The 27,390-nt window shown below is 39.0% G+C and overlaps 1 protein-coding gene across 8 annotated transcripts in view; it reads left to right on the top strand.

The window, feature by feature from the left end:
* The first annotated feature begins 5,869 nt into the window (after positions 1-5,869).
* Positions 5,870-27,390, top strand: part of LOC139763124 (uncharacterized) — a 273,587-nt gene continuing 252,066 nt past the window's right edge. For 7 of the 8 annotated variants that reach the window (XM_071688803.1, XM_071688809.1, XM_071688806.1 and 4 more), the window contains exons 1-7: positions 5,870-6,010; positions 8,582-8,728; positions 19,284-19,343; positions 21,105-21,198; positions 21,513-21,604; positions 24,380-24,470; positions 26,694-26,818. In XM_071688803.1, the coding sequence (XP_071544904.1) occupies positions 8,687-8,728; positions 19,284-19,343; positions 21,105-21,198; positions 21,513-21,604; positions 24,380-24,470; positions 26,694-26,818 (504 nt within the window). In that variant the 5' untranslated portion in view covers positions 5,870-6,010; positions 8,582-8,686. The remainder of the gene's footprint in view (positions 6,011-8,581; positions 8,729-19,283; positions 19,344-21,104; positions 21,199-21,512; positions 21,605-24,379; positions 24,471-26,693; positions 26,819-27,390) is intronic. The other variant, XM_071688804.1, reaches the window with a different exon arrangement.

Genomic DNA, 27,390 nt, shown 5'->3' with positions numbered 1-27,390 from the left:
AATGCTCTCATTAGCATAGCATACAAGGTAGTGTTATTGTGTTATCTCTTCATCTTTTCAAATAGAATTTTTGTCCTTTTCTAAAGGTTTGTTAGTTACTTTTCATATTGTACTGCTGAAAAGTTCTGTAGATTATGACATGTATATATATCATTTATTTATTACACTTGATCACCATTTCCTGTGTCAGGGAGGTAGTGCCAGGAAACAGATGGAAAACACTCATATGCACATATATATACATAAACACCCATGCTCGCTCATATACATATTAACATATGCACACATACATAGACATATACCTATCAACATATACACACATACATACACATACACAGACATATGTATATATACACATGTACATGTTCAAACTTGCTTGCCTTCATCCATTCCTGGCACTACTCCACCCCACAGGAAACAGCATCGCCACCCCCTGTGTCAGCAAGGTAGTGCCAGGCAAACAGACAAAAAAGGCCACATTTGTTCACACTCAGTCTCCAGCCGTCATGTGTAATGCATTGAAACAACAACTCCCTATCCACATCCAGGCCTCACAAACCTTTCCATGGTTTACCCAGACTGTGTGAATGCCTGAAGCATAAGGAACTTTGGCAGTGTCATTAAGGTCAAAAGTTTGATGACCACATTTCAAGTCATCTATTAAGCTTTATTTTCTGTAATATAGAATTTTTTTTCTGTTTTCAGCTTGCTAGCAGTTCAACAGTGTTTCTTTGTGCAGTGGAAAGTTTGCCATTCAGTTTTACAATAATCTAGTGATTACAATAATCTAGTGAGGCTTTGCATGTACAGATAGACTGTGTACGAAAAGCTGAATACAATTACTGATGAAATGATTGCTCAAACTCACTGGATAGATGCCCTTCAGGACATTATTAAAACTAACTTGCTGAATACATCAGGAAGTGGGCCATCAGTGTCAGAAAGCAGTACTGTTGGGGTTGAGACACCCCAGAGGAATTGCGTCAGTGAGGAACACTATCCTGGGAAGCTGACCCTTCCCGTGGTACAACAAGGTACTAAACCCATTAAATATTTACCTCTGATGCCAGTTGACCAAAAATCAACTTCAGGCAATGAATGATGTTGAGGACAACGAATATGAGGTATAGCTCTTTGGCCACTCTGTGATCCAAGGACAGCTAGAGGAATTCTACCTCAGGAATCCTTTACTCTGTAAATGTTTTTGTCTTCCATGTGAAGGTGTTAATGACGTTAATGAGAGATCAGAGGAACTGTTGGAGAAATATCACCTACTTATTCAATGTTTCCGAGATGAAACTAACAATATTATACCAGGAGTTCTTCCCATAATTGGCACTGGAAACAAGAGACTAGAGAACCTTTGTTTTCAGGAGGGTTGAATTCTTAGGCTTATGGTAGCATTTCTACATCCTGTTTATGTTAATGAAGGATGGACTGCACTTCAGTGAACTGGGAGCGGCACAATTTGGTAGCAGTCTCCATGGTGAGTCTATACATGTGTTTTGGCCAAAAAATGCAACCCATGTGGAGCAGACGCAACCCCCTTCTGTAAGGACTTTTCAAAATAGGTCTCAGTCTTGCATAAAAATATTTTATGTTAATGCTTGAAGTATATGCAATAAAATTTCATGACTTGAGAAAATAACATTAGAAGGAAATTATGATATGATTGATACCCCTGAATGTTATTTAGATATCTGAAATTAGGATATCCTTGCCCAGTAGGCTATTTTCAGGTACACTGATAGTGATAGGAGAAATTACATAGGCAAGGTCTTGCTCTTGGTTAAAGCTCACATTAATCTTTCAATTAAAAATGTTGGAGCTGATCACAATATCAGAATTGGTGATGGTTCTTTATTTCCATGTGATGTTGGAGAAGAAGATGGATGGAAGACAGGGTGGAGAAGGAAATTTAGGTGCAGGGTCTCAGGTCTTAAGAGAAAAATAGTGAAAGGATTCATGTCCTGTATATACTGTGTGTCTGGCCATGAAATTCTCCCCTTTTCTTACTGTATGCTTATCAGTGCTAGATAAAAATATTGCACAGCTGTTTTCCATAGAGTCAAGCATTTGACATCTTGAACAAATGAAAACCTCGCTAATGCGGGAGGCAGCGACAAAGTATAATGAAAAAAAAAAACATTAGGTCCTTCACTAAGTTTTCTTCTTGGAAAACTTATGAAAAGGTGCTGTTCTTGGCATAGCTGGAGGGTGACTGACTTTGGAGAAAAGTCCTTGTGCACTGCTACCTTGGCAATTACCTGGGCTTAGCTGGCAGCCTTGAAAACTATGAGAAACTTTAACCAAGAATATTTTCAACTTCTGTAATTCAACCTTCCCACCTCTTTTCCAAAATTATCAATTTATGATTGATTCTCCAGCTGATAATGCTTCTCTTTCCAGCATCTTATTTTCTTCTAATTCAACTTGGGTGATTCCACATATGTCCCCCCCCTTTCCCCCACCTCCAAACTTGGGTGATTCCACATATGTCCCCCCCCTTTCCCCCACCTCCTTCTGAACCCTACTAAGTCCCCTTTCCATATTTTATTCATGCAAGGTTTTCCAAGTTCTCTCCCTGCTACAGATAGACAAGGTATATGGATGATATGGCATACCTCCTCTTGTCCTAAAGGAGTGCACATCATAGCTATTACTGAACCTTGCTCACTTATTTCATCTTTGTGGAAGAACCCAAACATTCCCTTCATACAAGTAAGCCTTGGTTCAGCCAATAACTGAGATAGGAGATGGCTCCAACCTTTCTAATTATTGTATTATTGTACTCTTCTCTGCCAACATGAGAATTTTCAAAACTCTTAAACACTTTTGTTTTCATGTCCCTCAAGGTTCCATTCTCTCACTTTCCTCCTTTCCTCTCTCCGTAAATGATCTCCTTTCAACTTCCAATCCCTCTTAGTCTTATACTGATATTTTCACTTCACACACTCCAACTCCTTTTCCCACTCTCCTTACTCCAATACTCATTTTTTACCCACAATGAATATATTTCTTGATTCAGACCAACGCAATATTGCAGAGTGGGGAAGCAGTAATCTGGTTAAATTCAACAGCGCCAAAATGCAGTTTCTACGTATATCTAACTCTGAATATCACTCACTTCCTAGTGTGTAATTTTAAAATATATCACTTCAGTCCTTCAATAATGTATACATGTATGTCATAACCATATCCTCTATTGTCCTTGAAATCTCACATACTGTAGTGAACATCACAAAACTAATTCCCAGTAACTAGAGATTTTTGATAGGTGCGATGATTATTTTTCTTGCAGATGGCTGTTCTATATCTACAGGAGTCTCATTCACTCCAGTATGTAGTACTACTTGCATATATGGAGTGGCTCTTCATTATCTTTAAGCCAAAATGGAATCAAAAGCCCAGCACTGTATTAACTCTCTTGGTGTCTCCTTTCTTCAACCAAATCTTTTTTTAACAGCAAAATGTTGCTTCTCTTTATTAGTTTTTTAGGTTCTGATTTGGCCACTCCTCACATGAGCTGTCTGCATATGTCCCATCCCCCATGAAATGACTCTTGGGATGTATTTTCCACCTGCAGCTTCCGATAGCTTCTTTGTGGCTGCCAGTCACGGTGATGTGCAGTCATGATGCCTCATTTTCCTGTATGCCATGGATTCTCTCCTTTTTTGTCCTTCCCTCTCGATGTAACCTTTTACCTGAGGATATCAAATCAATCCTTGCTGCATTCTTTTTCCCCTTGGAATGCAGTTACCCCCTATCAATGCTGCACTTGTTCATGTGACAATGTTTACAGCTCGTGTAATTAGGGAGCTGAATGCTATTGTAGTTTCCCAATGCTTATTCAAAGAGTTGTTTGAAGTGTTAGATAAACATCTGTCCCACTTGTGTACCTTCAAAGGCCACAACAACCAACCAATCAAATGTTAGTTTCCTTTATTCGTCACTATCCAGTCTTGTACTGGGTTACTATTTTGGTGCCATACCATTTCACATGCGGCTGAGGTCCACTATCACCGCACTCGCCTCTAAAATTTGCATTTCTCACTTAAACATAATCTGTATAGAAAATTGACACCAAAGCCAAAACCTGATATGTCATATAAGTAAAAAGTGTTGTCACACTTATAATAGGGTTACAGTTAATCAATGAAGAAAAATAGTTGCTATACTATATGATAGCTTTTTTCTATGTGATTTGCTTGTGCATCACTAGATTGTTCTCGTGTATGACATTGGCGAATGTTCAGCAACATCATCTAATCCTCCCCCTCTGCTTTGTTAGGTTTAAGTTTATAGATCTGTGAATTATGGCTGATGGTTTGTGATTACTTGGGCTTTAGGTTTGTCAACGTCATATATAAATCAACAAAATATTTATCTTGAACACCTTCTTTAGGTTAACATTAAAGATAATTCTTTTTTTCTCATACATATTCGCCATTTTCCGCAATAGCGAGGTAGCGTTAGGTACAGAGGACTGATCCTTAGAGGGAATATCCTCACTTGGCCCCCTTTCTCTGTTCCTTTTTTTTTTTTTTTTTTTGTTTTGAATAGTAGTCAAAAAAACGGAAGGGGTTAGGGGGGATTGCCAGCCCCCCGTTTTCAACCCTTTAAGTCGCACCATCATAACAACACGCAGGGAAAATACATGGAAAGTATTCAATTCTACCCACTTATCCCCAAGTGTTCTCCATTGCTAATGGATCGCTATTAATATGTATAATTCTAAGGAGAGCGCAATATAAATCCATCTTGAAATATGGGTATCTTGTTTATGGTTTCTGAAATCCTTGAAGGATCTTTTAGTTGCATTGCCTCTCCACCTGGTCTTTGCAAGACTTCAAGCCTACATAACCTTTGAACCAGTTACCCTTCATTGTTAAACCTATAGTTAACCATTAATGACCCAGAGTGTTTCATGAGACGATGAAAGAAAAAGATAGACACAGTCCCACCTCAGCCATGGCTGGGTGAGGGAAGTGCTCGTATCTGCGCTCAGAATATGTGATTCGACCTTGTGGAACTTTGATAGAATCTGGTTCGACCTTCTGAGAGGACAGAAGACATGGACATTGAGTTCGACGATGAAGGCGAGAGAGGCGCGGCGCTCTGAAAGGACCAAGGAGTTTGTGATTTAGATTATTCTCAGCTGTGGGAGACTCATGTGGTCAAGGGTCGTGCCCGAGAGAGGGACGACATTGTTGTGTGCAGGAAGGTGAACCCTGACAGGAAGCCGCTGTATTTTCAGTGGCCCAGAGGCGTGTGTGGGCCTCATAACTGACAGCGGAGCATCAGGAGTTTCGACCGTTCTTTAGACACTATGGAACAGCTAACGATCGTTGGGAATGCGGTATTAGTGGACCCCAGAAATACATGTGTCTTAATAACACCTTATAATAAGGCTGTGGATCGGGGCGTTGGTTTTGGTGCATAGTGATGACGTGTTGGCAAAATGTCAAGTGGTGTACGGACAAGAGAAGGCGAGTATGGAAGTGATCCCAGACAGACTCGGGGTGCCTGAAAATGGCTGGTGGAAGGTACGGGAGTTTGTTGATCTTCCGCCTCTTTGGTGAAGTTTACGTCGTTATGAACATAAGGATTAAAGATGTCAGGAGTGTACAAAGAAAATCCGCCCCTAAGTCTTGTAATTGTGGTTAGGTTCCTGATGCAGGGACGTTCAAGTGTGGTAAGAGAAGAACTTAAAATGTTTGCTGATGTATTGAAAAGATGACGAAAGAAACAGACAGTTTGTTGGTGGGGGAAAACAGCCATTAAGAAGAAGCCGACACAGGAGAAGCAGTATCGAAGCTTGTCTCGGAACCTGGTTCGCGGTTCCTCTCGCTGCACAGGTGTAGTAACCCGCCAGCAGCAGAAGGCTAACACTTGCTTGGTTAGTCTCCAACACAAAGTAAATCGAGGGAAGCCAGCGGCAGCGCCACTACATCGTCAGGCAGGGAATAAAAAGGAGCATCACAGACCACAGGATGTTCACAGTGTTTGGGTAAGTCAAAGTGGCTAGGCTGCAGGAGGAGGAGGAGGGAAACTGATAGTTTAGGGGCGATTAATACACTAGAGAATATAAAGAAAGTGGCAGCCAAGGTATACATTTGAAGAGGTTCGGGTGTGGAGGAAGTTAACATGGTAATTAACATCTTAAGTGAATCCCAGAGCAAAGTGGCTGTTGCATTGAATGTGGAAGATGGGGAAAAAAAGACAACATTAGGGAACGGATGTAGGAAATCGTAGTTACAGCCATAATAACAATCAGAGCAATCAGAGTTGTGTATGAGGTAATGATGTTGACATAGTGGCAGTCGGGGAAACATGGATTCGTAATGGGATTAACTATTGCCCCTTGAAGAACCATCAAAATTCACCTGTAAATACTATTATATACATTAGGGATTGTCTGTGTTTGTGTAATGGTGGACCAATAGAATTATGAGAACCCACAACGAAATTTGAATGAACTTAGTTTATACGAGTCAGGTTGAGCGAGGTCGAAGCCATTATATTAGACTAGGATAAATGGTTAAGTGAAAATTTACTTAAATTTGAAATTGTTAGTTTCGTGGCCCCACATTGGTAGAGGATAAGGGTGATTTAAACGCAAGACGTAACGAGTTTAGCTCCAAAGATAGTGAGTATTGGAAATGGTTTAAATGTGGCGTCTGTTTCTTTATGACTTTTGATTGTGTAGGAATAAATCACCTATTTAATTACAGGAAGGGAGGCTTAAATAAGCTCGTTTGTTAAGTACACAGGAAATGTAAGTATTCATGCAAGTAGCGCACTATTCATTGGATCACCATTGGAGGTAAATGAGTTAGCTATGGAACCAGTTTCGCGCTAGTTAGGCGTAATTATGACCTCAAAGTACATGACGGGTTGGGACAATGTTAACCATAGAACGTAGTGAAGATTTAGCGAGTTTGTGAATGAAAGGGATTGTGACATTAAATGATATTTGAGGACAGGGGAAGAACCACTGTTTAAGGAGGAGAAATTATACAAAAGTCGGGCCAGTTAATTAAGGCGTGGAATGTCGTACTAAAGAGGGTCTTCCAGTGTTGGTGAAGATCAGGGAAAGAGAGGCCAGGAGGCTAGGGGAAAATAATGGGGAGATTTCTAGGGACAATATTGCCATGGGAAAGACTACAGGGGAAATCTATAGGGGGATGTGATCCCGTTGTATACATCAATGAAAATACACAACAAAACACCAAATTTACACATCAGTTTATTGTATACAGTTGGAAAGGAGGTTTATATAATTGTTGATGGGACAAGAGCGTTAGAATCATTTAATGTTGGGAACTTTGTCTATGAGGGGATTGTGTAAGAATATATAATTTAATCTCGTGTCAATAGATCCTCTCGTGTTGATATTTATATGTGCCACTGTGGGTGGGATGTTCCCGCTGTTGAAGATAATTCTAAATTCCCATGTCAAGGACGTTGTTCAAGTGTGAAGACAAGAATGAGTATATGTGGTATGATAATAGTTGAACTAATTTTAGACTATGTAGGTGTATGTAATATCAGTATTTTGTACGTTATACTATCATCTACGTTAAAAATGGTGTTATACAGGGAGTGAAACGGTACAAATGAGACATTATAGAAATAACTGTTGTCAAGAAAGGTGGTGTGTGTGTGTGTGTGTGTGTGTGTGTTGGGGGGGGGGGGAGGTGGTGATGATAAAGGCCAGAGAACAATTGTGTTCTGAGGTATGTGCTTATCTGCACGTACTACAGGAATGATAACAATTGCTGATGTGACACAAGGGATTATTTAAGAGGTTAAACAAAGTAAATATTATGAGACTACATGATGTCTGCTCCGCCGAGATGATTTCTAAACAGCCCAACGGTTATTTGTGTGTGGGGCGGGGAATAATGTCGCCATGATGTGAAGTGGAATGTGTATATATAAAGCGACCAATACTTGATGAAACTAATGTAATTTTTGTGTAATTGTGTTCAGACGAATGTAATGTGTGCAATGCCCAGTGTTCAAGTATTGAACTGGAAGCCAAGATAATATTTTTAATGTGGTGTCAATGATAACAAATGCACTTTAATATATGAGTATAAAAAACTATTTCATATCGCCTTGTCATTTTCCGAAAGACAATAAAAATCTATATTAGCATAACTGACATGAAGTAGTTTCCACGTAATGTGAGAAAGAAAATTTTTCAGTTAGAACGTATTCAAATTTTCGAAGTGCATCTGATGGATGTACGATTCATTGGTATATGTGTTAAAAAAATATTAAAAGGTCTGTAAACTTACATATATGTGATGTTAGTCAACTGTATGCTGAATAAGGATAAATTTTCATTTTTGATATAAAGAGCTTTGAGTCAAAGTTGAGGCCAGATAACTAAGACGTAGAATTTGTCATCCCTTTAGATACATTTATAGATATAATAGAATAAACATAAAAGAAACTTCAGTATAATTCACTCAATATACACTGTAGTGAGACTAAAAAGGATCAAATGATAAAGTTTCTCTGATCAAGATTTAAAAGCTAAAAAAAAGTAAAAATATATTTTTTTTTTTAGGCGCAGTGGTTTGACTAGACGAACGGGCCGGATTTGTGAGTACTTAGCCAAAACAAAGTTAGTGATGTGGTCAGTTATGACTGACTGGGAACCCTATGTGTAGTTATGGAAGCTGGAGATGGGAAAAAGGATCCAGGGAGGATAAAGGTGAGTGCAGAAGATGAAGGCCGTCCTTGAGGGGAAAAAATTAGGACAGGTTTTCAAAGACATTTGCGGGAATTAATGGTGGAAATTTTATATTTTTTTTTTAGGGAGTGTTCCTATTCTCGTCGTGGGTCGACTTGCCAAAAATAAAAAAGGTGGAACGAACTTTTGAAATGGGTTTTACCCCACACCTTGCGAGGTATTTAGGTTGAATTGGAAGTGGAAGATGATGATGGATTTAGGTGTCTACTTGGGTGGATAATTCTGGGTCGAGTGATTAAAATGTTACGGTGTGGGAGCTGCTTGATTTGGGGGGGGAGGAGCTGCTTGATTAGGGGGGGAGGTGGTCTGTCATGGATCATGGGGGAGGAGTAAGTATGAGCACGAGGGATCTCTCCTTATTACAATATTATACCTAGTAATATGATTAATTATTGCCCTTGCATCACGGGGCTATTTTTGGTAAATGCTTAATGGCGATGTTCTTCTTTAGGGGGAATGTAACTTGCGGATTTTGGTGGAGTGGCTCACCCCCCCCCCAGGCCGAACTGATGTAAGAAATTATATACAATAGCTTCGTGTCAATGTTGGTTTTGAATAATGTCTGATTGGGCTCTGCACGATTAGTGCTGTGTTTAGAGAAAAGGTGTAACACGTGCAGAGATTGAGGTGGAACGTGGCATTTTACTGAACGACATTTATACGGGTCAGTGAGTTATGTACATCAGGGAAAATGTTAATTAATGTGAAAATTTGGTATAATCTACAATGTCATTAGAACTAATAAAGATCTAATGATTTTATTTGAAAATGAATGAATGTGTTGTACTGGAATTCCGTACCCTATAGACTTCTTTGTAGACTGGATACAGAGTGTCGGTTTTCAACTGTAGCATCTCTGGCTCCCACGAATTGTGCAATGCTTTGAATTAGGGTGAGAATGTAGGGCAAAACTATACCAAGTGTTTCGAGTGAAAGGAATCTTTTGTTACCACTTTTATCTCGTGTTTGTCAGCTAGAACACAAGACACCTACGGTAGTCGACAAATAATTTGTGAATGTCCATGCGCATGGATATACGCAAATGACCATGCTTTAGATAGCTGGAATCCCTAAACTTCAAGTACCACGAATTACCATCGTACGACCAATATTCAGGTGGATTGCAGTAGAGTTGATGATAAATATGTGTAATACACCTGATGACTAAAGAAATTTATGGTATTATCTTATTCCCTAAACGAGGGCATATGAAGCAAGGTCTGGTTATGGATAGGGGTCTTTGGTGTCAGTGCATTACATACGACAGCTTGGAAATGGATGTGTCTGAATTGGGCCTTTTATTCATCTCTTCCCGGCATTACCTCACTGAAGTGGGAAATGGCAAAGTATGAAAGTAAAAGAAAGATTAACGGTTTATTGTTTTCCTGTATGAATTTTTATGAATTGTGAATAATTTCTAACCTAATGATGCATTGCCATACCTCCTAGTCTATAAGAATTGGGTTTTTTTCAAGTGAAAAAAATTTCTTTTTGAGATGAAAGATTATGTGAAAATAGATGACAAATTAGCAATGTAAGCATCCATTTACCCACAGGTAGATTAGCAGGCTTCTACTTAGAGTGCATAACTAAGCAGTGAGTACTGCTCTGTCTGGCATTGACATGTCTTGCTAGATGGCACTTCGTTCTTTTTATAGTAACACAAACCTCACCAGCTACCAATGCGTCATACATAAATTCCCTTGCTCTACATGTCCTGGTTGTTTCTGAATATATTTTTTATTATACCATTTATTGTGATGTATGTGGTTTTGGTCTTTTGTTGAAGATGACCTGGATAGCTGCTGCAAAAATCCACCAGATAATGTATTCATAATCTGTAGATGTTTATTGAATTTGTAATTTTGCTTATGGATTGAAAGGTTTAAAAAAAGATTATATGATTATAGGGTCTAGCAGTGGCTAATTATTTTCTTATTGAGGGTATTTGCTTCACTGAATGGCACCATGCATCATTATGCAGACATGTCAAGAGTTATTTTGAATGTCTGTAAATATAGATGTATTGATTTGCATCTTAAGGGGATTAACCTGATAACTGAATAATGCTGGGAATAGCAGAAATCACTGAGTCTGTATTGTGTAGTGTGCAGATGAGAGAGATAACTGTATATCACAATCTACATTTAGGGAACCTTGGAAGGCATTGCCCCAAACTTATGAATGTATATATATATATATATATATATTTGTTTATTCTCTGTTCCTTCTTTTGGAAAAAAAAAAAATGTGTATGTGTAGGGAAAGGAAATGTAGGTCTGCGGCAGGGGTGTGTGATGTCTCCATGGTTGTTTAATTTGTTTATGGATGGGGTTGTTAGGGAGGTGAATTGAAGAGTTTTGGAAAGAGGGGCAAGTATGCAGTCTGTTCTGGATGAGAGAGCTTGGGAAGTGAGTCAGTTGTTGTTCGCTGATGATACAGCGCTGGTGGCTGATTCATGTGAGAAACTGCAGAAGCTGGTGACTGAGTTTGGTAAAGTGTTTGAAAGAAGAAAGTTAAGAGTAAATGTGAATAAGAGCAAGGTTACTAGGTACAGTAGGTTTGAGGTTCAAGTCAATTGGGAGGTAAGTTTGAATGGAGAAAAACTGGAGGAAGTAAAGTGTTTTAGATATCTGGGAGTGGATCTGGCAGCGGATGGAACCATGGAAGCGGAAGTGAATCATAGGGTGGGGGAGGGGGCGAAAATCCTGGGAGCCTTGAAGAATGTGTGGAAGTCGAGAACATTATCTCGGAAAGCAAAAATGGGTATGTTTGAAGGAATAGTGGTTCCAACAATGTTGTATGGTTGTGAGGCGTGGGCTATGGATAGAGTTGTGCGTAGGAGGGTGGATGTGCTGGAAATGAGATGTTTGAGGACAATGTGTGGTGTGAGGTGGTTTGATCGAGCAAGTAATGTAAGGGTAAGAGAGATGTGTGGAAATAAAAAGAGCGTGGTTAAGAGAGCAGAAGAGGGTGTTTTGAAATGGTTTGGGCACATGGAGCGAATGAGTGAGGAAAGATTGACCAAGAGGATATATGTGTCGGAGGTGGAGGGAACGAGGAGAAGTGGGAGACCAAATTGGAGGTGGAAAGATGGAGTGAAAAAGATTTTATGTGATCGGGGCCTGAACATGCAGGAGGGTGAAAGGAGGGCAAGGAATAGAGTGAATTGGATCGATGTGGTATACCGAGGTTGACGTGCTGTCAGTGGATTGAATCAGGGCATGTGAAGCGTCTGGGGTAAACCATGGAAAGCTGTGTAGGTATGTATATTTGCGTGTGGATGTGTATGTATATACGTGTGTATGGGGGTGGGTTGGGCCAATTCTTTCGTCTGTTTCCTTGCGCTACCTCGCAAACGCAGGAGACCGGAAAAAAAAAATTGTTTATTCATTTATGTAACATCCTCTACTGTTGCTGTACTTCATATCTTTCATTGAAAGACAAGACTGAAGATCATGCTCCATGACTTAAAACGCACTACACTAGCTGAACAGAATCCCTTAATATCCGAAGTTAAAAACACTGGGGAGCTGAACTAGACTTTTAACGTGTTTCATTTTACAAAATGGGAAAATAGTTATTTAGCTGAATATTCAGCATTAATGAGTCAGATGTTATTTGATGATTTATAAGTTAAGCGACACTGATAGCAGCGTTGGATAAAGGGTGACTGTTTTGTAATGGTAGCATGATGTTTAGTGAATAGAATAAAAGTTGTAGAGCACAATATGAAACATGATATTTTATGCGATGAATTTCAATAAGGTAATGTACCTAAGGGTAATGATTATCAGCAAAATGTGGATTTAATTGAATGTAGGGGAAGCACGTGTGAAAAATAAACAGAACCATTGAGCAGATTTTTCACTTGATTTTCAATATTTTTAAAATGTCAGAATATCCCAGACATGTCTCAGATTTAGCATCATGCAATGTGCTGGCAAACAGATGACAGGTCAAGTGGCTGTACACGCCACCTCCTGGTAGCCTTACAAGCAACCGTCTTCCATCCCATTTGATCCCTAGTGGCAGACAACATTTAACTTTGGTGTATTTCTATGAATTTTGACTGCTAGAGGCAGTTAGGCGAGATTTTCAAAGGTTTGACTAATTAATGCAGATGAGGTTGACAGTGTTTAGCCTGCTTATACATCATTTAACTGAACATTAGTAGATTATCAGTTTATCCGTTCATCAAAGTTAACTCTGGATGTACAATGATTTTGTTTTACAGTGCTAGTTTATTTAAGAACTGAGTTGTGCAGTGTGATTTGGAGAGTCATAGTTGATGAGCTACAGTATTAGGGTAGGTGATGGTTTATGAATATCAGGGAAACTAAGGAGATTGCTTATGGTATATTAGAATAATTTGAATCACTTTTTAAGAATTACCAGCCTGAGAAGACCTTGTATAACCTTCCTAACAATCAAGATTGATTTACTTAACTATAGTTCCTAACCATTCTGCATGATCCCTTAAAGCAGACTAGTTTAATGTTGGTATATTTCTGTTTTGAAGGTTTGTTGAATGTGTTTGATGATAGAGTGGCAGATATACGGTGTTTTGGTCGAGGTGGTGTGCAAAGTGAGAGGGTTAGGGAAAATGATTTGGTAAACAGAGAAGAGGTAGTAAAAGCTTTGCGGAAGATGAAAGCCGGCAAGGTAGCAGGTTTGGATGGTACTGCAGTGGAATTTATTAAAAAAGGGGTGACTGTATTGTTGACTGGTTGGTAAGGTTATTTAATGTATGTATGACTCATGGTGAGGTGCCTGAGGATTGGTGGAATGCATGTATAGTGCCATTGTACAAAGGCAAAGGGGATAAGAGTGAGTGCTCAAATTACACAGGTATAAATTTGTTGAGTATTCCTGGTAAATTATATGGGAGGGTATTGATTGAGAGGGTGAAGGCATGTACAGAGCATGAGATTGGGGAAGAGCAGTGTGGTTTCAGAAGTGGTAGAGGATGTGTGGATCAGGTGTTTGCTTTGAAGATGTATGAGAAATACTTAGAAAAGCAAATGGATTTTTTTTTTTTTTTTTTTTTTATACTTTGTCGCTGTCTCCCGGTTTGCGAGGTACGCAGGAAACGTACGAAAGAAATGGCCACCCCCCCTACATGTACATACACACGTCCAGACACGCAATATACATACCTACACAGCTTTCCATGGTTTACCAGACGCTTCACATGCCTTGCTTCAATCACTGACAGACGTCAACCCCTGTATACCACAGACTCCAATTCACTCTATTTCTTGCCCTCCTTTCACCTCCTGATGTTCAGCCCGTCACACAAATCTTTTCACTCATCTTTCCACTCAATTGGTCTCCTCTTCTCGTTCCTCACTCCGACACATATATCTCTTGGTCATCTTCCTCATCATTCTCCCATGTGCCAAACCATTTCAAAACACCCTCTTCTGCTCTCTCGACCAGCTCTTTTTTTTCCACACATCTTTTACCTTACGTTACTTACTCGATCAAACCACCTCACACCACAATGTCTCAACATCTCATTTCCAGCACATCCATCTCCTGCGCAATCTTATCCATAGCCCACGCCTCGCAACCATATCAGCATGTTGGAACATATTCCTCAAACTACCATTTTGCTTTCGAGATATGTTCTCGACTTCCACACATTTTTCAAGGCTCCAAAATTTTCGCCCTCCCACCTATGATCCACTCCCTTCCATGGTTCCTCGCTGCAGATCACTCCAGATATCTAAACACTCACTTCCTCCAGTTTTTCTCATTCAAACTCACCTCCCAATTGACTTGACCCTCACCTACTGTACCTATAACCTTGCTCTTATTCACATTACTCTCACTTTCTTTCACACACAAAGGATTTGTATGTAGCATTTATGGATCTGGAGAAGGCATATGATAGAGTTGATAGAGATGCTCTGTGGAAGGTATTGAGAATATATGGTGTGGGAGGCAAGTTGTTAGAAGCAGTGAAAAGTTTTTATCGAGGATGTAAGGCATGTGTATGTGTAGGAAGAGAGGAAAGTGATTGGTTCTCAGTGAATGTAGGTTTGCGGCAGGGGTGTGTGATGTCTCCATGGTTGTTTAATTTGTTTATGGATGGGGTTGTTAGGGAGGTAAATGCAAGAGTTATGGAAAGAGGGGCAAGTATGAAGTCTGTTGTGAATGAGAGAGCTTGGGAAGTGAGTCAGTTGTTGTTCGCTGATGATACAGCGCTGGTGGCTGATTCATGTGAGAAACTGCAGAAGCTGGTGACTGAGTTTGGTAAAGTGTGTGAAAGAAGAAAGTTAAGAGTAAATGTGAATAAGAGCAAGGTTGTTAGGTACAGTAGGGTTGAGGGTCAAGTCAATTGGGAGGTAAGTTTGAATGGAGAAAAACTGGAGGAAGTAAAGTGTTTTAGATATCTGGGAGTGGATCTGGCGGTGGATGGAACCATGGAAGCGGAAGTGGATCATAGGGTGGGGTGGGGGCGAAAATTCTGGGAGCCTTGAAGAATGTGTGGAAGTCGAAAACATTATCTCGGAAAGCAAAAATGGGTATGTTTGAAGGAATAGTGGTTCCAACTATGTTGTATGGTTGCGAGGCGTGGGCTATGGATAGAGTTGTGCGCAGGAGGGTGGATGTGCTGGAAATGAGATGTTTGAGGACAATGTGTGGTGTGAGGTGGTTTGATCGAATAAGTAATGTAAGGGTAAGAGAGATGTGTGGAAATAAAAAGAGCGTGGTTGAGAGAGCAGAAGAGGGTGTTTTGAAATGGTTTGGGCATATGGAGAGAATGAGTGAGGAAAGATTGACCAAGAGGATATATGTGTCGGAGGTGGAGGGAACGGGGAGAAGTGGGAGACCAAATTGGAGGTGGAAAGATGGAGTGAAAAAGATTTTGTGTGATCGGGGCCTGAACATGCAGGAGGGTGAAAGGAGGGCAAGGAATAGAGTGAATTGGATCGATGTGGTATACCGGGGTTGACGTGCTGTCAGTGGATTGAATCAGGGCATGTGAAGCGTCTGGGGTAAACCATGGAAAGTTGTGTGGGGCCTGGATGTGGAAAGGGAGCTGTGGTTTCGGGCATTATTGCATGACAGCTAGAGACTGAGTGTGAACGAATGGGGCCTTTGTTGTCTTATCCTAGTGCTACCTCGCACACATGAGGGGGAGGGGGATGGTATTCCATGTGTGGCGAGGTGGCGATGGGAATGAATAAAGGCAGACAGTGTGAATTGTGTGCATGGGTATATATGTATGTGTCTGTGTGTGTATATATATGTGTACATTGAGATGTATAGGTATGTATATTTGAGTGTGTGGACGTGTATGTATATACATTGTGTATGGGGATGGGTTGGGCCATTTCTTTCGTCTGTTTCCTTGCGCTACCTCGCAAACGCGGGAGACAGCGACAAAGCAAAATAAAAAAAAATATATAAAAAAATATTTCTGTTACAAAGTACATCATGGCTAGGAAAGGTTAGGTGGGATTTTTGTGTTATGATGGTTTTGGTAAATTATCAGCTGAGCCATGCATCCAAACTAACTCCACATATTGAGTGACATGTTCTACACTGTTAGTGAGTGGTTGGAAAATACCATGAGAAGTGCAGAGTGTGATTTGGAGCATTATGATTTAGTCTGTTAAAATGACAGTGATGTGGCTTATATCAAGGAAAATATGGGGTTGATTAATGTAAAAGGATGTGAAACCCTTTTGAAATAAAGAAACCTATGAAAGTCTCACTTCATCTTCCATGCAGGTGTGATTTATCTATCTTTAGGTTTAGTATTTTGCTTGAAATATACCAGTCACACCCATGTGTGAGCATCACATGAACTTCTGAATAATGTCAGCAAACACGAAACAGACCAAGTGGCGTGGCCCTTTATGCCACTGCCCATTCTACTTTCAAGCAGTCATTCCTCACAGTCCTCAGCTGCAGACCAGTTTAAAGTTGGTATATTTGGTTTGCCAGAAGATTTTACACTTGTGGAGTCGTACTCTTCTGGGGTCCCATCTCTTGAGCCCTGTTCTTTTATCATGCAACTATTTAGATTTTTGTTTGCTGTCAACATTCATTGTTTTCTCATTCAGTCCATTCCATTCATCTACCACTCTTGTAAAGATACTTTTTGACATATTTCTAACAAGAATTTTCTTTATCACTAGGACTGTACTATTTGATTACCTATTTACATTTTATGGACAGGGAGTTTTACATGTGTGGGACCCTGTATCTTGAACCCTGTAGTGTCGTACAGTCTTTTTTTTAACTATTATATGTTATCCACATGTATTCCCATCCAGTTCATCTCATTCATTTACCACTCTATTTGTCTGTCTATCTATATTTCTGATGCCTGTTCCCTTCTGGAATTCCCTCAAGAGAGTGGCCACAGCATTAGTCTCCATAACTAGTGAACTTCAGTGCCACTTCTTAGCACTTCTTAGCCTATACTGCCTCACTCTTAAGAGGCCACTCGCAGAAGGCAAGTCTAGCACAGTTTTTGCAGAGGTTTCTTCCTGATGTTCCTACTGACTTCTTCTTCCTAATGCTGCTGCCTAACGTTCCTACCTGCTACTTCTACCTAATGCTCCTACCTACTACTTCTACCTATTGCTCGTACTATTTTGCCAAAAGGCAGAGTTAGCACATAGCACTCACCATAAGAAAATGTACAGTTACAAAGAATGAGTTGTGTGAGTTAATTGCTGTTAATTGTTTTTTGTGATGGATAGATTGTATGTTTGTTGACAGGATACTAGTGGTCCATGTTTGGGTGAGGCAGAAAGATAAGACAGCTACCTGGGTCAGAGGATTGCAACTCGACAACCACTGAAGTGCTGGCTCACCACGCAGCCATTGTTATGCAGATAGGGAGTTTTACACTTGTGGGACCCCATACCTTGAACCCTTTCATGTCGTACACCTTTTTAAACTATTATGTGTTACTCACATATATCTTCATTCAGTCCATCCCATTCATCTTCTGCCTTTTTGATATATGATATTTTATTTACGTAATTTCAACAAGTTTCTTGCTCAGTTTTATGTTTGTCGCCAAGTTGTTTTATTTCTATATGTTATGAAGAACTGTTCACCATAGAATCATTTGTCTTTTGAAAATTCAGTGGTTGTGATAACAGCACTGCCCACTCTTCTCTCTGCCATGATGAGCAAATGTAAAGCCTCTAGCTTTTCCTTGTTTCTTAGCTGCATTATATCTGGTTCTTTGTTTGTTGCCTCCTCTGGACCTCCTGTGTTAGCTCTTCATGTTTTAAAGGTGCTGTGACCAAACTGAGAAGTATATTCCAGTTTTTGCCTTATGTAGGAGGTGAACTGCTTGCTAACTATTTCCTTATCAGTGACCTTTAATGCAATTCTAATATTTGTCAGAAGACTGTTGGTCTTTTTAACTATTCTCCCAAGGTGTGTGTGTGTGTGTTGTGTGTGTTTGTGGTGTGTGTGGTGTGTGTTTGTGTGTGTGTGTGTGTGTGTGTGTGTGTGTGTGTGATTTGGCGTGTAATCACTTATTTTGTACTTTATGGTGGGGGGAGTTAGGTTTACACTCATTGGGCCCCATCCCCTGAACAAAGTCCACTCTTGTACAACTTTTTAAACCATTTTCTCATTCAGTTTATTCCATCATGCACCATTCTTATACTATAAAAAGTACCTCATGTTGTCTTCTTGTTCTGTTACTACATATTTCAAAGATCTTTTCACTGTCTTCATCATCAGTCTGGTTTAAGAATCTATAGATTGTAAGCAGGACACTCGTCACTCTTCTCTGTTCCTTGATGGGCAGTTTTTTAAGGCTCATATTCTCTCCCAGTAACTTAGCTGTCTTAATTCTTATACCATCTTTGTTGCTTTCTTCTGCACTGTGCTTCCGTAGATGCTGTGACAAAACTTGAGAAGCTTATTCTAATTTTGGCCTATTGTTGGATGAGAACAGCTTACTAAGTATTTGCTTACCCATATACTTTCAGTTTATTCCATCCACATTACACTTACTTGGGTCAAATTTATTCAATAGTGTGTCATACTAGCTTTGGAAATTGTTTAGGTTTCCTTGTAAGTTCATGCATTTTTTTTTATCTGCACACATGTCCAAATAGGATTCCAGTTGTCATGGCATGTCATTTCAGGTTTATTAACTGGAAAACATTCTAAGGTGAAAGAAGGCAAAGTAAATATCAAAGGATAGTAGATCGATGAGGAGTTGTGTTATAACAGGATTTTTTTTATATGGATTTTCCAGGTATTAGATCTTTGAAAATTCCATTGTTCTTAGAGATAATATCATGTGGCTACTTATTGGAGCTTTGATTATTATTCTGAGAAAGAATAGAAGAATACATTGCACATTACATGCTTTGAAGATAGTATTAGTATCATATAGCCACATTTGATTTTGATAGACTGAGATATCTCACAAGTATTGTATTTACTTCAGACATTATTTTTAAGTAAGTGTGCTGTAATAAGGATTGTGATGGATTATTCTCTCTCTTGTTGAAAACAGTCTACCAAGAACAAATTAGAAGATGGTGCAGAAAGAGAACAAGGCCCAAAACGAAAGAAGGTCGGTGAAGATAAGCTCTTGAACGGTGTCGTAAATTTGGTATGATGAATATTGGAATGTTGTGCATGCTGCATTTAACTTGTCTATCGTGTGTAAAGAAGAGTTTACTTGAAATATGTGGAAATGTTGATGTTTGATGTTATTACCTGGAGTTTATGTCCCAAGTCTGAAGAAAGTTATTCGACTGGTAAAGGATTGCATGAGCTGTTTATTAGCAGTTATGAAAAATGTATTGAATACCAAACCTGAAACATTCTGACTAGGCAAAGTACTGCATTGTGGAGATACTTACAGTTTATCCTCTATGTGATGAACACATGTACTGGGTTTCTCACATGGGTTGCTACATTGAAATGGTTACGTATAGGGCTCTTGAGATATGTCTTTAGGAAGACGCATGTTATCCCCCATAAAAGGTGGCTTTAGGTAAAAGTAGTAGGTAGAAACATGAGACAGGAGCATTAGGTAGAATGAGTAGATTGGAACAGTAAGGAGACACGTTAGGTAAAAGTAGTAGGAACATAAGCTAGGAGCCTCTGCAAAAGCTGCACTAGCTTTCTGCAAGTGACCTGTTAAGGGTGAGGCAGTAAAGGCTGAGAAGTGGCACTAGTGTTCAAGTTCAGTAGTTATGGAGACTCTGTTGTCCTTTGAGTGAGTTCCAGGAGGTAACGGCGTCAGAAATACGAATAGATAGATAGAAAAGGTGGCTTTTATCCCACTGCTTTATTTTTTACTGGATCCTAGCTCCAATTGTCATTTTTGACCATAGATCATACATTTTGCACAGATGCCACCCTGGGAGTAACTCCCTCCTTTGGTCATAGACTGATATGTTATATTTTTATCATAATAAGCTCGTTTGCAGTGTCATTTTTTGTTAGATAAAGAGTACTGTATAAGATCAGGAACAGTTTATAATTCACTTGTAATACAGACTGCATGGTGTAAACAATGTGTCTGATCTAACATGTTCTTTTAAAACATAATACTTTGAATTTCTCTGAGCCTGACCATTGAACTAAAAAGTACAACAGCAGGTGTTGTTTTTCTGATACCCTATGTTTCATTAGACCCTACTGAAAACCCAGGTAATGCATGTATGATTAGACTGAATCACCTTATATAACCAGCTGCAGCTGCTGGTTTTAACCTCATTGAAGACTTATCTTTCAAATATGGATAATACCATTGCTTCATACAGCACATCGTCTCCATGAACTAAATATCTCTTCTCCAATATAAAGTACACCTGAGAAACAGTCATGTGTACAAGTGTACTGGACCTTTAATCATTGGCCTGACATAGGATTATTCATCTACCTGTGGTATTTGTACTTGGAGTTTGTAAAGACAGTTTTTTATTTTTTATAAAAAACTTTTCCCTTTTTCTCACAAACATGAGGTTGATTTTATTCAGGGCCTCAACGTATTTCATTATGGTATTAAGAAAGATTTTGATGAACAGCAAAACACTACAACTTTCTTTCTACTGTCATTTTATAAATGAAGCATACCCAGGCATTGCATTTTTTTTTTCAAGGACATGTGCATTTCCAGTGTTTAAGCAAGTTTCACAGAAACAAAATAGCTCATCATGTTTCTTGTTACAGTCGTAACCAACTCTGAAAGCTTGTTTTGTATACTGCTTGAAAAATTAAACTATTATTTCAATGATAACACATACAAGGGAACATGAGCCATTGAATGTCAGCGCCTAGATATTTCATTGGCCAAGGTCTTTACAGATGTGTTTAATTTCAGATGGATGGCAATGATGGAGCTCAGGCTGAATCAACTGATCCTGATGCATCAGCCATTCACTCGTCCGTAAGCGAGCTCCAGGAGGAAATTGATAGTGAGCATTGAAGGACCTTATGGATATTATTATCTCTCGATGAAATTTGAACGTTATTCATCTGGCTACTTAGCATTTACATTTTGCTCATGTTTAAAGCATTATATGCTTAGTTTATCATTACCTGAAAATCATGTTTCACATGCTGAACTTAAGTTGCTGAATTTTAAGTAGTTTTTTTTATTTATGACTGGTACTTTACCATGAAAAGCGTACTTTTTTATGAAATGGTCTTAATAATGTTAAATGTGCCTTGATGATTTTAAGTGTATGTGAGTCTGAATTTAACATTATTATTCTTTCATTATGTACAGATAATCAGACACTAAGGGAACAACAGTATATTTCACAAAATACTGGAGCATCACTTACAGAAAAGAAAGCTGTTGAGCAGTCTAAGAAAAAGGTTTGTTGCACCTCATTCTGTAAATTTAACTTTTACAGAGTAATCATCACAGAGGTATAAGCAAACACCAGCAAAGAGCAAAAAGCATAAGAAAACATAAACATGATTATGAATCAGCACATATGTTTGCTTAAACACACACACACACACACACACACACACACACACACACACACACAACATTATGAAGACATGATTAATGCAGACAGCATGCACAAATCTATGACTTTGTACAACAGTAGAAAGTGTTCAAAGAGGTGGTCCCACAAGTGCAAAACTTCCTCCATGTTCAGTATAGGTAGGCAATAACAAATAGGCAATTGCCATTCTTGAAATGTATTGAGGTTGTCAATTACCTGCTCATGACCGTGGTGGACAATACTTGCACTCCCTTAGCCCCAAACTAAGTGCATCAGTGATGCCCACTGCCTCCTTTGATGCTCCCCTGCCACTTGAATGTAGATTTGGCCAGTCCAGTAAATAATGTTTTTTCCTAAACTAGGAATGCTTAACTCTTAATTTGTGAGAAAGAATAACGACTCTGATAGTTTTAATTATCTAATTAATATATGGTGTGGGAGGCAAGTTGTTAGAAGCAGTGAAAAGTTTTTATCGAGGATGTGAGGCATGTGTACGTGTAGGAAGAGAGGAAAGTGATTGGTTCTCAGTGAATGTAGGTTTGCGGCAGGGGTGTGTGATGTCTCCATGGTTGTTTAATTTGTTTATGGATGGGGTTGTTAGGGAGGTGAATGCAAGAGTTTTGGAAAGAGGGGCAAGTATGAAGTCTGTTGGGGATGAGAGAGCTTGGGAAGTGAGTCAGTTGTTGTTCACTGATGATACAGCGCTGGTGGCTGATTCATGTGAGAAACTGCAGAAGCTGGTGACTGAGTTTGGTAGAGTGTGTGAAAGAAGAAAGTTAAGAGTAAATGTGAATAAGAGCAAGGTTATTAGGTACAGTAGGGTTGAGGGTCAAGTCAATTGGGAGGTGAGTTTGAATGGAGATAAACTGGAGGAGGTGAAGTGTTTTAGATATCTGGGAGTGGATCAGGCAGCGGATGGAACCATGGAAGCGGAAGTGGATCATAGGATGGGGGAGGGGGCGAAAATTCTGGGAGCCTTGAAGAATGTGTGGAAGTTGAGAACATTATCTCGGAAAGCAAAAATGGGTATGTTTGAAGGAATAGTGGTTCCAACAATGTTGTATGGTTGCGAGGCGTGGGTTATGGATAGAGTGGTGCGCAGGAGGATGGATGTGCTGGAAATGAGATGTTTGAGGACAATGTGTGGTGTGAGGTGGTTTGATCGAATAAGTAACGTAAGGGTAAGAGAGATGTGTGGAAATAAAAAGAGCGTGGTTGAGAGAGCAGAAGAGGGTGTTTTGAAATGGTTTGGGCACATGGAGCGAATGAGTGAGGAAAGATTGACCAAGAGGATATATGTGTCGGAGGTGGAGGGAACGAGGAGAAGAGGGAGACCAAATTGGAGGTGGAAAGATGGAGTGAAAAAGATTTTGTGTGATCGGGGCCTGAACATGCAGGAGGGTGAAAGGAGGGCAAGGAGTAGAGTGAATTGGAGCGATGTGGTATACCGGGGTTGACGTGCTGTCAGTGGATTGAATCAGGGCATGTGAAGCGTCTGGGGTAAACCATGGAAAGATGTGTAGGTATGTATATTTGCGTGTGTGGACGTATGTATATACATGTGTATGGGGGTGGGTTGGGCCATTTCTTTCGTCTGTTTCCTTGCGCTACCTCGCAAACGCGGGAGACAGCGACAAAGCAAAAAAAAAAAAGAAAAAAAATTTATACATGTAGAATTAAAGGTATTTCCTAGACTAGGAATAGTTAAACTGAATTCTTTGGAAATTTTATTTGTGCACTGTTTATGCACAGTGAGGAGACCAGAAAATCACTTGTGTACCAAAAGGGTTTAAAAGATACTTAATGGCGTAGAAAGTTTGAGATGGTTAACCCTACTAAAGACTATAGAAAGCATTACTTTTTTATGAATTACTTGTTGAGCATTCCTAGTTTGCAAAAAAAAATACCAGGCTGAAAATGTTGAGTAGTGAACAATTCTTATTGATACACTGAGAAGAGTGACCAAATGCCAAAGAAAGATACTAAGGATGATTTTGTCAGCAAAGGGGCAAAGTACTTTTTTGATGTCATAGTGAGTGAGTGGAAGAAAGTAAATGAAACTAGGAATATTGACAATATACAGAGCATAAAAAGTTGTATAATAGTAGAGAAAGTTCAAGAGATGGGATCCCATGGGTGTAGAACTCTTTGCCATACTGTACAAGAGGATTATTACACACCCGCCACCAAAGGTTTCAGAAAGTTTAAGACAAGGCTTACAGAGACTGTGCTTCAGCAAGCCTATGGTACAAGCAAGGTTAAGGAGGAGATAGCCCCTGAAATAATGTTTTGTAAAAGTGATACTGTAATTCACTGAGGCATACAAAGAGGTAAAGATCACTCAACCCCTGTTAGATAAAATGTACTATGCCTTTGCAATGTCTGAAAGGGAATTAGATTTTTTTGATGTATAGCCAAGGTTCACAGATACCACGTACATCAGCTTGTCTGTTAATGCAGTAATTTTTAACTTTGAAAATGTGATTTGTCTACTGCTTGCATGAACATAAGTGTTATTATTAAAAAAATTTTTGCTAGTAAAAACATGATAAACAGGATTTTTGATTGTTTGATAATTGTTGCTTGAATACTGTAGTTTACTGTCTAAGGTCTTTCATGATTTATTTGATTTCAGATGGGTGGCAAAGATGAAGCTCAGGCCAAATTTACTGATCCAGGCACATCACCCATTCAGCCATCTAGCCAGCTCCAGGAGGAAATTGATAGTGAGCACTGGAGGAATTGCTAATTTTCTTGTTTATATATATAAAATTAAGCATGATAATGATATGTAGTTGGTACCTGAGTCAGAATATAATTTGTAGTTGCATGAAGTTTGTATGTTTTATGTATATAGAAAATTTTCCATGTAGTTTGTCTTGCCTGAAAATCATGTATTGCTCTTCTTAAACTTCAAAAAATTTTTAAATGTTTCTTGCTTGAAGTTGATACATTGCAATAGGTACCATCATAATTTGTTTTCTTGTTTAATTAGATTAGCATTTGGAATATGAATTTTTTGAGAGAATCTACTTTTTCCAAAATGTGGGAATTGCAAAAAAAGTTGAAATAGTGGAGAACATTTTACAATTTTTTTCAGAAATGCAAATTAAGAAAGTATGAAATGAAAATAGGGAGGAAAATAGCAGTGGATGAATTTCCTCAAGTACAGTTTGAAATATTATGAGGCATTGTGTAAGTCTTAATGCAGCGCTTTGTCCGGTGCCTGTCAGGTCACCTTTGCTTGATCTGTTGTGCTTTTGGTCCTTGTGGATATCTCATGTAGTGAATATCTTGTGAATGCTTATGTACATTCATATAATAGATAGACAAGATAGATATGATGAGCACTATGTGCCAGCCCTGCCTTTAGTAAAATGGAAGGAGCAGTAGTTAGAAGTAGTAAGTGGGAACATTAAGGCAGGATTGTTTGGTAGAAACATTATGTAGAGGTAGTAGGTAGGAGCATTAGACAGAAGTAGTCATTAGGAATATTAGGTAGGAGACTTTGCAAACACTGCACTAGACTTATCCTCTGCCAATGACCTGTTAAGGGTGAGGCACTAAAGGCTAAGAAGCAGCACTGGAGTTCTTTAGTTATTGAGACTCTGTTGCCATGGCCACCCCTTTGAGGGAGTACCAATTGAAAGAGGCATCAGAGATATAGATAGAAATATTTTGCTTCAGTTCCATGACTTATATTATTTGCACCTCCTTAGTCACGTTGACAATTTGCAGGTTTTTCTTTTCATTAGTTGTCTACACTCTAACGTATACCACACTGATCTTTGAGTTTCTGATATCTCCCATTATCACCACTATCACAAACAGCCTTAAAAGGACCCTATGGTACTTTGCTGTTTGAATTCCTTTGTATATCTGTTTTGAAAAGACTATGATGTTTCCACATGATGCTAAAATTCCCTGAAAACAGTATAGAATAAATGGTACAAAGATAACAAAATATCCCAAAAGTATAATGATAGCTTGACTGATAATCTTTCTGTGAAAGTACTGTAGGTTTTGTAGCTCTACAATTGGAAAGCATTTTGGCAGAAATGTGGCTGTGCTCCAGCAAAGTATATCTTTTTTAATTATGAAAGTCGAGCCACACATCTTAGCGTAAAAGCGCCGTCTTGACTGCAGACAAGCCACAGTGAAAGGGTTACAGTACTAGATCATGAAATGATATAGGGCATCCATATTAGCATTGATTTTGTTTTTTACACTTGCTGCCATCATCACACTTATCACTCTTAAAAGATGGGCAGGCCATGTACAGACCCAAAGGGAAGAACTGTACTGTATTGTTTACATGTTGATGGGTGCCGTTTTCAGGGCACTCATTGATTACCAACTTTTGCTTCGTTGACAACACGATAATCTTCTACTTCTTTACTCAGTTGTAGGAAGGAGTTGCAACCACTCTGAGTTTCCTGAAGGGGAGTTAGTTGGGTGCTTAGGAAGCACTGTGCAAAAAAGGCATGGATCATACACAATTACCTGTTAATGTAAAAGCTAGCTTGTGCCAAAAATTTAATGTCTGTAAAAAAAAAAATTTTGCTTCATTATTCATTATTTGTATGGTTAAATACAATTTTTTAGGTACTTTACAGTGCAGAACAAAATAGTACAGTAATGTCTATTTAAAAGAAAGAAAATTGTACTGGAAGGTTTTATGAAAGTGCAAAAAAGTGTGAATTGTGGATAATTGGCTTTCAGAAAGTTTGAATTGCTGGATGCATATCATTTGTTGATTCATAAATTCTCTCTGATTTGATGGAGGTAAAGCCTCAGAAGTGTTGATTCTTGGGGTATCCAGTATATATGATATTCCAAAGCATCATTTTAAGATTGAGGAAATGAGCTTGATTACATAATATGATTGTATATGAATGACTTTATTGTGTATGGGTATCAATTTAACTTTGAGCATTATTTCTTTACAGCAAAACAGCTGACAAGTCAAGCTGAACAGTTTAAGAACAACACACTGAAGGAGCAAGAGAGTACTTCACAAAATACTTCACCATCATCTACAGAAAAAGATGCAATCGAACAATACAAAAAAAAGGTTTGTTACGCATACTCCCATAAATTTCATTCATAAGAATCAATAGCTACATCCATACTCTTGTGATTTAGATGAGGCTGCGCAGAGAAGGGTTGTGGTGTTAAGAATTAAATGTCTTGGGAAAATTTTTTAAGTGATATGATCAAGTAATAAAAGGCTGATAGAGAGGTATGGTAATAAGAAGAGTGTGGTTGAGATAGCTGAAGAGTATGTGCTGAATTGATTTAGACTTATGAAGAAAATGGGTGAGGAGAACTACGATGCACTCGATTTCAACAGTTATGTAGACACTTTTGTTTTGGTCACCCCCTTGAAGGAGTTCCCAAAGGGAATGGGCATCAGAGATATGAATAGATAGATAGGTAGAGTGAGGAGAGGTTGGCAAAGGATATGTGTCGAAAGTGGGGGGTTCAAGGAGAAGGGGTTAACCAAATTGGAGAAGTAAGGATGGAATGAAAATATTTTAAGGACTTGTATGAGGATGAAGGGCATGCATGGGATAAAGTGAATTGGATCCATGAGATATGGAGGGGGCAATATAGTGTCAGTAGATTGAGCAAGGATATATGAAG

Source organism: Panulirus ornatus, chromosome 46 (assembly GCF_036320965.1).
Source record: "Panulirus ornatus isolate Po-2019 chromosome 46, ASM3632096v1, whole genome shotgun sequence".
NCBI lineage: Eukaryota > Metazoa > Arthropoda > Malacostraca > Decapoda > Palinuridae > Panulirus > Panulirus ornatus.
Note: the sequence above shows the minus strand (reverse complement) of the source record. Positions and strands in the feature narration are given on the sequence as shown.